This window comes from Ranitomeya variabilis, chromosome 4 (genome assembly GCF_051348905.1).
Source record: "Ranitomeya variabilis isolate aRanVar5 chromosome 4, aRanVar5.hap1, whole genome shotgun sequence".
NCBI classification, from domain to species: Eukaryota; Metazoa; Chordata; class Amphibia; order Anura; family Dendrobatidae; genus Ranitomeya; species Ranitomeya variabilis.
This window is the reverse complement of record NC_135235.1, coordinates 494,759,932-494,771,394: the sequence shown is the minus strand read 5'-3', so window position 1 is coordinate 494,771,394 and position 11,463 is coordinate 494,759,932. Positions and strand designations below refer to the sequence as shown.

The following is an 11,463-nucleotide window of genomic DNA, read 5'->3' as shown; positions in this document are numbered from 1 at the left end:
GTGAAAGTAATGCCCAACGTGGGCAGCGGAAGCAGTCTTGCGACGCTTCCGCTGCCCCATTGTAATGTCCGGGGAGGAGGGGGCGGAGTTCCCGCCGCGCATGCGCGGTCGAAAATGGCGGACATGACGCACAAAAAAAGCTACATGTAACTTTTTTGTGCCTACGGTCCGCCAAAACACGACGCAACCGTCGCACGCGTGCGTCACTAATGAAAGTCTATGGCTAAAAAACAAACTTTGCAGGATGCGGTTTTTCTCATAAACGACGCCTTGCGAAAGTAGCCTTATCGTGCTGCAGGTCAGGACCACCACATAAAATTCATCTTTTTGTTGTTTGCTATCTGCATAATATGAACATTTCAAACAAGGACACATTTTTATTTATCCACCCGTCTGGGAAGGCAGCCATCTGCAAGGCACTGATTTTGGGGGCGATTCCGCTAGACTTATGACGTCAGAGGCCTGTGGGTAGTGTGGCCCCATACACCTCTATGGGCAGCGCCTGAAGGGTCACCACACGGCACTCTGGGCCATTAGGAGCCGCAGTCACCAGCCCTGATGCTAAGAGCGCAGAACACTGGCTCCAATGGCAGCAGATGAACAATCATTAATGGGAGCACAAACACTATCTGTCCCGGACCTTTGGTCTGGTCACTGATACGTGACGTCACTCCGCCTCAAGGTCCACCGGTCAGTTATGTCAGCTGGAAGGGGCGGGGCCGCACGTACAAACCCTGTCACCTGCCATTGGTTGCGTCACTTGTCTTTCAAAGCTGTCAGAAGACGGAGCCCTTGGTCAGATGACACAGGCCGCGCCCACTTTTTACCTTATATGGCTTAGAGCGGGTTATTCTTAAAGAGACCTCACCAGCACGCCTTCCTTTCTGCTGCCGGCGCACAGGCTTGGAGTTCGGTGTCCCTGCTCTTCATCATGTCTGATAAGCTGCCCTACAAAGTTGGTAAGCAGCGCTGTACTGGTTGTGCGGATACACGTGCGCCGCTTCTGTGTGTGGCTGGGGATAGAACCTATGTGCTGGCTCATGCTGTAAGGTCCTACACCTCCCAGCATGCCCCAGTGATGGGAGTGCATGGCTTGCTGGGATTTGTAGTGCACCGACACTATAAATAAAGGTTTCTATCAGCGCTTTGCGCTCGGCCCCATAGTACTAATATCCATAGTGTCTGTGAGCTATTGGCTGCCGCCCATCTGGCACAGCTCTGCAGCTTTATGGCCAGTGAGCAGGTGGCTGCCGACTGGGTGACTTGGTCACAGGTATGGGAGAAGGGCAATGGCCTCTGAGCCCAGTGCCGCCGGCAATAAGGTGGTCTGCAGCCCCTGGAAGCATGGCTCTGCGCCGCTACATGTGGACAGCACGCTGCATTTTTACCCAGCATACACGAGCAGGCTGGGAGCTGTAGTTCTCTATGGAGGCTGCAGGCTCGGCGTTAAGGCTGCAAGACTTCAATTCCCAGCATGCCTCACACAGCCGGCGGCGTCTGAGGTGGCACATGGTGTAATAGGAGCTGTCAGTTGGCTCAGTGCGGAGCCCTCCATGTGTTACACAATGCTTAGTGTATGGCCGAGGCGTGTGTACGCTCCACGTCTAGTCTGCATGTAGGAGATGGGCCAGACTAGACGTCTGATGGTGCTTATGGTGAGCGAGGGTTCTTGGGGAAACGCAAAACTCGGAACTTGGGTGTAATGATATATTGGTTTGCTTATTAAAAAAAAAAAAAACGTCTTGGCAGCTCACTTCCTGTGTTTAAAAAACAAAAAACAGACCTTGAGCTGTCGGAAGCATGGCAGATGTGCACAGAATGATTACTGATCTTTCGGAAAGCAAATACTTAGTTCGGTAATTTTCCAACGCAGAATCACTACATGTAAGCCCACCGTGTAGATGATCCCTGAACTTTGTAGGCCAGTTATCCAGATTACAGCAAAGTATGTGGTGAGGGGTGGCAGGAAGCCCACCCTGGCACACCAATACACTACTGACTGGGTCAGCAGGGATAAAGTAATAGACCTTGCACTCAACTTTTATGCTCAAGTGGGAGATTTTTTAATGTAGTACTTAAAACGTTTCAGTCCAAAACAAACAGGACCTTCATCAGTTACTACAAAGTGAGAAATATATACATAAATAATATACAGTGGAAGAAACAAAAGTATATACAACACGAGGCTACTGAATAGCGTTTTTAGAGCTCATCAAAAATCTGGTCAATACAAGATAATATAGTTCATTCATAGACATCTAGTCGTGCAGAGAGAGGTGAATGAATTCAAGCCTATAATATTAGGTGTCGATCTGACCAAAGAAAGTATAAAACGTACCGTACTTTTAGTGAATTTTGCGTAAACAAAAGGGACAATTGTGTCCCCGGGCATATAGAGGGCAGCGCCTATGACAGAAACAAAGGGTGACAAGTGACCCTAGCTGTCGGTGTATCATGTGCCAGGTAGAATATAAACAGAGGCATACCTGTAAGGGATTTATATATTGAACCAGGTAAACTAAGGAGAGAAAATAATCAGGTTAAATAAACCTGAGGTGACACTGCAGGGAATGCAGACGAATGCTGGAAAGTGAGTTACCTGGTGTTAATAGATGGAGTGTATGCCGGAGTCAGACGCGGTATCCCCCGCTCGTCTGATGTGCGCATATTTCTAAAGCAGAGTCGTGTCCCAATGGAGCCACAAACCAATGAGGGAGCGTTCACTAAGGGCGGAAGTGACGCCGACGGTGGTAACCGGGCGCGTAGCTAGGGAAATAGTGTGTGTGTAGCGCCGCAGATATGTTTCACCCCCGGATATGGTGTCATAATATAGGAGCAGTCCGTGTGTAACACGGTACGGCGATAAAAGTTCCGCCTAAGATGTGGTAAGGTACACGTTCAATAGAGGGAGGGAGGACCCAGGGAGGGGCGGTACAATGCTATGGATGGGCAGTGGAAAGGAAAAAAGAAAAAAAAAATGAAGAGAAGAGAGAGGGCCGTGATGCTAAGTTCAACCTCATAGTGAATCCGGGCATATATGACATAGCTGGGTGAAGTGAGCTATGTCCGTGGCACAATATCCTGGCGAGGAGGTGACAGCAGGAGTGGTGCACAGCAGATAAACTTCAATAAAGGCGACTCTATAACAGAGGAACGGAGTGTTAGAACATGGAGTTTATCATGCGTTCATATACTGTACAAGATAAAGATGCATAAATTATAGACTTTATGATACTTATAGACCCTATACAATCGTTGTAAATGGGGTTATAATGTACATAATAGAGACGTGTCTAGTAAGACATAAATGTCACCATGTCGATGAGACTATGCTATTACAGGTAAACAGGAACCGTAGTTCTCATATAATAAAAATTGCATGAATGTATTCTCTGGGATAAAATGAAGAAAACCCATATTGACTAGATACCTGGATACAGTAAAAAGGATTGAAGACAATGCTGTGAACCTGTGAAAGTAGAGAGCCTTGGACCACACATAAAGCAAAATAAATACATAATAATACCAAGTTTTTATAGAAAGGCTGCCAAATCATAGTCCCTATTGAGGCCCTTCGGATGCAAGGTGTCCAGGGTATGGATCCAAAAGGCCTCCCTACGTTTTAGACGGTTTATTCTGTTCCCTCCACGTCTGAATGGGGTTATGTGCTCAATGACCTGGAATTTGAGCTGGGAAATACTATGGCCTTTAGAGATGAAATGTGAGGGGATGGGTAACAGAAGATGCTTACAGCGTATGGTAGACTTGTGTATAATTTATGCATCTTTATCTTGTACAGTATATGAACGTATGATACACTCCGTTCCTCTGTTAGAGTCGCCTTTATTGAAGTTTATCTGCTGTGCACCACTCCTGCTGTCACCTCCTCGCCAGGATATTGTGCCACGGACATAGCTCACTTCACCCAGCTATGTCATATATGCCCGGATTCACTATGAGGTCGAACTTAGCATCACGGCCCTCTCTCTTCTCAATTTTTTTTTCTTTTTTCCTTTCCACTGCCCATCCATAGCATTGTACCGCCCCTCCCTGGGTCCTCCCTCCCTCTATTGAACGTGTACCTTACCACATCTTAGGCGGAACTTTTATCGCCGTACCGTGTTACACACGGACTGCTCCTATATTATGACACCATATCCGGGGGTGAAACATATCTGCAGCGCTACACACACTATTTCCCTAGCTACGCGCCCGGTTACCACCGTCGGCGTCACTTCCGCCCTTAGTGAACGCTCCCTCATTGGTTTGTGGCTCCATTGGGACACAACTCTGCTTTAGAAATATGCGCACATCAGACGAGCGGGGGATACCGCGTCTGACTCCGGCATACACTCCGTCTACTAACACCAGGTAACTCACTTTCCAGCATTCGTCTGCATTCCCTGCAGTGTCACCTCAGGTTTATTTAACCTGATTATTTTCTCTCCTTAGTTTACCTGGTTCAATATATAAATCCCTTACAGGTATGCCTCTGTTTATATTCTACCTGGCACATGATACACCGACAGCTAGGGTCACTTGTCACCCTTTGTTTCTGTCATAGGCGCTGCCCTCTATATGCCCGGGGACACAATTGTCCCTTTTGTTTACGCAAAATTCACTAAAAGTACGGTACGTTTTATACTTTCTTCCACCATCTTTTTCTTTGGTCAGATCGACACCTAATATTATAGGCTTGAATTCATTCACCTCTCTCTGCACGACTAGATGTCTATGAATGAACTATATTATCTTGTATTGACCAGATTTTTGATGAGCTCTAAAAACGCTATTCAGTAGCCTCGTGTTGTATATACTTTTGTTTCTTCCACTGTATATTATTTATGTATATATTTCTCACTTTGTAGTAACTGATGAAGGTCCTGTTTGTTTTGGACTGAAACGTTTTAAGTACTACATTAAAAAATCTCCCACTTGAGCATAAAAGTTGAGTGCAAGGTCTATTACTTTATTCACTATATGGTGTGGGAACCTACCTTTGCACCATTATTAGTAGTGCACGCGCTTCTATCATTGGGGCGGCAGGGATGGCTGGTTGGCAGTCGGCGTGACTGGGGCGGCAGGGATGGCTGGCTGGCAGTCGGCGTGACTGGGGCTGCAGGGATGGCTGGTTGGCAGTCGGCGTGACTGGGGCGGCAGGGATGGCTGGCTGGCAGTCGGCGTGACTGGGGCGGCAGGGATGGCTGGCTGGCAGTCGGCGTAACTGGGGCGGCAGGAATGGCTGGCTGGCAGTCGGCGTGACTGGGGCGGCAGGGATGGCTGGCTGGCAGTCGGCGTGACTGGGGCGGCAGGGATGGCTGGCTGGCAGTCGGCGTGACTGGGGCGGCAGGAATGGCTGGCTGGCAGTCGGCGTGACTGGGGCGGCAGGGATGGCTGGTTGGCAGTCGGCGTGACTGGGGCGGCAGGGATGGCTGGTTGGCAGTCGGCGTGACTGGGGCGGCAGGGATGGCTGGCTGGCAGTCGGTGTGACTGGGGCGGCAGGGATGGCTGGTTGGCAGTCGGCGTGACTTGGGCGGCAGGGCTGGCTGGCAGTCGGCGTGACTGGGGCGGCAGGGATGGCTGGCTGGCAGTCGGCGTGACTGGGGCGGCAGGGATGGCTGGCTGGCAGTCGGCGTGACTGGGGCGGCAGGGATGGCTGGCTGGCAGTCGGCGTGACTGGGGCGGCAGGGATGGCTGGCTGGCAGTCGGCGTGACTGGGGCGGCAGGGATGGCTGGCTGGCAGTCGGCGTGTCTGGGTTGGCTTATTGTATACTGGGTGGTGACTAAAAGCCAGAGACTGACTGACTGGCTGGAGAGATATTTATTGGAATGTCTGGTTTTTGGACTACTGTTTGCTTTGTTCTCCTTGAGAGAAGACTTCAGTTGCTGGGTTTCTCATAGAGAACACCGGAGCGTTTGGCCAAACTAGTGCTTGTGTACAGAAGTAGTGGCTGTTGTGGCCGACGGCCTCTTGTTGCAGGCTCTGCCTTGGTTGGTGGAAGGTTAGTGATGTGTGCAGCTCCTCTCTTCCTGCTTAAATAGAACCTAGTAAATTATTGAGGTTTCTTGGCCGCCATTGGTGTCTTCCAGCATACTGGATCAGGCAAAAAAAAAAATTATAATGCATGTGATCTTCTCTGAAGAGGTGATCTTTTAGTTACTAATTAGTTGATCTGCATAAGAGATCCACCTGCATGTCGCAGTTCACATGTGAAAACGTGATGTGGCTGTTGCCTGTGCACATGAATCTCCATTGACTACCATGGTGAGCGGAGATCGGACTGTGGCCATCTACACTGGGTGGTCTCGACACTTGACAGCTTTCCTCTGTCCCGAGAATCCTCTAGAACCTGGTCTTCCTAGTATTGTTATCAGATACTTTGCACAATGACCATCTCATGAAATGCTTCTTTAAAGGGAACCTGTCACCCCGTTTTTTTCGGTATGAGATAAAAATACTGTTAAATAGGGCCTGAGCTGAGCATTACAACAGTGTAGTTTGTGGACCCCGATTCCCCACCTATGCTGCCGAAATACGTTACCAAAGTAGTCGTTTTCGCCTGTCAATCAGGCTGGTCTGGTCAAAAGGGCGTGTTGTCTTCCCCAAGATTTTGCGTAGTTTTCCGTTGGTGGCGTAGTGGTGTGCGCATGCCCAAGGTCCAGAATCCTCTGCCAGGGGATTTAAAAGAGCGCGCTGTTCGTTATTTCATTGGTGATCGGTGGGCGCGGCCATCTTCCTTTAACCGCGCGTGCGCAGAAGCGGCGATCTGCTGGCCGCGACGATCTGCTGGCCGCGACGATCTGCTGGCCGCGGCTTCAGGAAAATGGCCGCGGGATGCCGCGCGTGCGCAGATGGATATTGCGGCGGACATTTTCCTGAAGCCGCGGCCAGCAGAGCGCCGCTTCTGCGCACGCGCGGCCAAAGGAAGATGGCCGCGCCCACCGATCACCAATGAAATAACGAACAGCGCGCTCTTTTAAATCCCCTGGCAGAGGATTCTGGATCTTGGGCATGCGCACACCACTACGCCACCAACGGAAAACTACGCAAAATCTGGGGGAAGACACCACGCCCTTTTGACCAGACCAGCCTGATTGACAGGCGAAAACGACTACTTTGGTAACGTATTTCGGCAGCATAGGTGGGGAATCGGGGTCCACAAACTACACTATTGTAATGCACAGCTCAGGCCCTATTTAACAGTATTTTTATCTCATACCGAAAAAACGGGGTGACAGGTTCCCTTTAAACTGGCATGTGCCATCTATTTTTTTTCCCCCATTTAATTATTAAAAATTCTAGACCAAAGTTAAACATTGGTATGGACGCTTGCTGCTCTAGGCAATGTGTCACTGATGCTATAGCTCCAGGCTATAAACTCTGAATACAATTGTAGTTAAGGGGATTTTCCTATAAATACATTAACTAAACAGTTTTTGTCATTCAATTGAGGCACTGGGTCTCCTTTCAGCTTTGAGAAGGAAGTGGAGAGGACACTGGGCATCTGCCTTCTGACTTTATTTATTTTATTTTTTTTCTCTGAAATGGCGCCCCCTCTCAACCAGCTACTATATAGGAATTGGAGCAACTAACGGACACTGCTTGCTGCGATCTTCAGTGTGCCTGAGATGCTTCTCCCCATCTGGATTATCAACCTTAAAAACTGAATTGGCAGCTTTCTGTGCCCCAGGCTGTTGGATTAATCTTGACTCTGGCTCATGTGGAGAGCACAAAAGACCAGCTGAAGAGAACAGACGCCTCCCCTGTTCTTGATCTGACTTCATATAGCTAATGTGAGCTGATGGGTGCAGGCACTGCCTGCGTTCTTGGGTATAATCATCCGTGCAAGTCCTTCATAAATATACTCACAGATTGTTTAATAGGAAACACTGATGTTTGTTTTGCTGGAAAGTCTGTGAACATGTAGTATGGCTGCTGTTTTGTGTTGCCTGTATTTCCTAGTCCATATATGAACTGCAATGCCCGGATTAATGGTGGGTTTCTTGACATGAACGTACAACCTTATAGGCAGAATATAGAGTTGTAATGTCAATCCAGGCATTGCTGTAGGAGCATGGCTTCCAAAACCTGGCTTAAGGTGTTGTCATCTAGCCAGGCTGGCGTACGCATTGGATTCTTTCAGCGTAATATGGACACATTTAGCTCCTGTATATAGCTGCACGTCCTGTCTTGACTATTATTATTATTATTATTATCATCATTATCATCATCTCAGGGATCTATGATGCTTTTAGTTCAGTTTGTTGACTTTGAAGTTGATTTGTCCTCTGCTTCTGTAGCTGACATCACCTTGGCTGAATGGGGTCGTAAAGCGATTGAAATAGCTGAAAATGAGATGCCCGGCCTGATGAAGATGAGGGAAATGTATTCAGAGACCAAGCCTTTGAAGGGAGCCAGGATCGCTGGATGCCTGCACATGACACTCCAGACGGCTGTCCTTATAGAGACCCTGACAGTGCTGGGTGCAGAGGTGGGTGATGTAATAACTAGCGATGGTGTGAACCCGAACAGTAAAGTTAGTGCCTGTTCATGGAATTCTCTCACAAGAATCCATGTTATTGTTCGGGTTCGGCAGGCCAAACAAAGCTTGTTTAAAAAAAATAAAATTATATATATTTGTGTGATCTACCCCCCCCCTCCCATTGTGGACAACCAGCCAAGGTAAAGCAGACAGCTTGGGGCTGGTATTCTTAGGCTGGGAGGTCCTTGGATTCTTGGCCCTCTACAGCAGCCGCCCCAGAAAGGCGCATCCATTAGATGCACAAATTCTGGCGCTTTGCTTGGCTCTTCCTGCTTGCCCTGGTTTGTTAGTAAGCGGAGTAATAAACTTTATGTCCACTGACATAAAGCCCCATAGGTTAGTAATGCAGAGCCATCTATCAGACACCCCCCCCCCCCATTATTAACCCAGTAAGTAAAAAGAGAACACCCTGAAGAAAAATAAATCTTTATTTGAAAAGGAAAAAAACAGTCCCCAATAATTTCCCCTGTTAATTGAAAAAAAAATAAAATAAATAAACCGCAGGGTTCACCATAATCCATAATATGGAGGTCCCACGACGATCCCAGTCTTCATCCAGTTTATGGAGCCCTGTTCCAAGAATGCATCTACATAGAGTGGCACAGCAACTGCTTGGTCTTCCGCTGGGCACTGTGAGACCCGGCTGCTGTGAATTGAGGTGAGGACAGTAAGGTTACCTCAGTTCACAGCTGCCAATTCCTTAGTCCGGCACTCCAGCTGTGAACTGACACAACCTTACTGATGTAATCTGTTCTCAGCAGCCTGAGACCCAGCAGTGGCTGCTCCAGTCTGTGGAACTAAGCTCTGAACAGGGCACCATGGACTGGATGAAAAAGACTGGGATCATCGTGGCACCTCCATATTATGCATTCCGACAGATTATTTATTTAAAAAAAAATGGTGTGGGTTGGTTATCTAGTTAGCCGGTGTTATTAGGCTGGGAAGGGGCCAATATCCATGGCCCTTTCCAGCCGCTTTAATATTAGTTTTTTTGTTTGCTTTTTTTTTTTGTCTCCCCCCCCCCCTTTCCTACTATTAGTATTCATTGCCTGGGGTCCCCCCTGTTTTTATTAATCGGCTAAGCACAAGTGGACCGCTGCAGGCTGATATTAATAGTCTGAGAATGCCCTTGGTTATTGGGTCATTTCCATATCAGCTGCAGCTGTTCCAGAAGTGGCGCATTTTTTATTTGATGCGCCAGTTTTGGTGCTTAGCCTCGGCTATTTCTTTTGCCCTGGTATGGTGGCAATTGGAGACCATTCCTCCCAGCGGCTGCAACTGACTTCAATAATGTTACTGCCGCTATTTCTCATGCTATTTGTGCCCACCCCATTCAATTGAATGGTGTTCTGGTATCATTCTGGTACCCAAATCAAACATATATATATATATATATATATATATATAACCACTGCACAGATGTGGAGTTCTTGTCTGGTTGGTGCCAAGTGAAGGGTAAGCAGTTCTGTCTGTTAGCCAAGTTAGGATGGTTAACTATTTCTGCAGAATAATGTATTACATGTTGTCTTTTATTTTCAGGTGCAGTGGTCCAGCTGTAACATCTTTTCAACTCAAGATCATGCTGCTGCAGCCATTGCCAAAACTGGTGTGCCGGGTGAGTGGTCTTTAAAATTTAGTAGGTCCTACAGGTGCTTCTCACAAAATTTAGAATATCATCAGAAAGTTAATTTATTTCAGTTTTTCAATGCAGAAAGTGGAACTCGTATATTATTTAGTCAATACAAACAGTGATCTATTGCAAGTGTTTTATTTCTTTTATTGTTGATAATTATGGCTAACAGTCAATGAAAACTCAAGTCATTATCTCAGTAAATTAGAATACTTTATAACACCCGCTTGAAAAATGAATTTAAAATCTGATATGTTGGCCTATTGAATATGTTCAGTGAATATACTCAATACTTGGTCGGGCTCCTTTTGCATCAATTACTGCGTCAATGCGTCGTGGCATGGAGGCGATCAGCCTGTGGCACTGCTGAGGTGTTATGGAAGCCCAGGTTGCTTTGATAGAAGAAGCCTTCAGCTTGTCTGCATTGTTGGGTCTGGTGTCTTGTCTTCCTCTTGACAATACGCCATAGATTCTCTGAGATTAAGGTCAGGTGAGTTTGCTGGCCAATCAAGCAGTGATACTGTTTTAAAGCCAGGTATTGGTACTTTTGACAGTGTGGACAGGTGCCAAGTCCTGCTGGAGAATGAAATTTCCATCTCCAAAATCTTGTCGGCAGAGGGAAGCATGAAGTGCTCGAAAATTTCCTGGTAGACGGTTGCGCAGACTTTGGTCTTGATAAAACACAGTGGACCTACGCCAGCAGATGACATGGCTCCCCAAACCATCACTGATTGTGGAAACTTCACACTAGACCTCAATCGGCTTGGATTATGTGCCTCTCCACTCTTCCTCCAGACTCTGGGACCTTGATTTCTAAATGAAATGCAAAATTTATTTTAATCTGAAAACACCTTGGGCAACTGAGCAACAGTTCAGGTTCTTTTTCTCCTTGGCCCAGGTAAGACGCTTCTGGTGTTGTCTATTGGACATGAGTAGCTATGGGAGGTGGAGCCGCCTATTCATGACTGTAAATGAGCGGCCCCACGTGACTGCATACAGGAGAAGATGGGGCCAGACCAGGAAGCAGCGACAGCCAACGAGGGAGCGGGTGAGTATTTTCAGAACAGCGGGGGGGGCGCACAGGGGGTGGGAGGGCGGCGGACAGAGATCTTTATTTTAAACACTATTATTCATATTTTCTCTGCAGCAAACGCTGCTGCAGGGAACATATGAATCGCGGATTCAGCACCAGATGCTCGTGCGTGTGGTACCCAGTGGGCACACGGGAGGCACAAGTGTGCCACACTGATGTTCACCAGAAACGCAGGGGCACACTGACACGGATAATTC

At 47.7% G+C, this 11,463-nt stretch overlaps 1 protein-coding gene across 1 annotated transcript in view; it reads left to right on the top strand.

Annotated features, from left to right (window-relative positions):
* The first annotated feature begins 755 nt into the window (after positions 1–755).
* Positions 756–11,463, top strand: part of AHCY (adenosylhomocysteinase) — a 29,605-nt gene continuing 18,897 nt past the window's right edge. Inside the window, exons 1-3 of the mRNA XM_077251964.1 lie at positions 756–959; positions 8,302–8,492; positions 10,083–10,158. Of these exons, the coding sequence (XP_077108079.1) occupies positions 932–959; positions 8,302–8,492; positions 10,083–10,158 (295 nt within the window). The 5' untranslated portion in view covers positions 756–931. The remainder of the gene's footprint in view (positions 960–8,301; positions 8,493–10,082; positions 10,159–11,463) is intronic.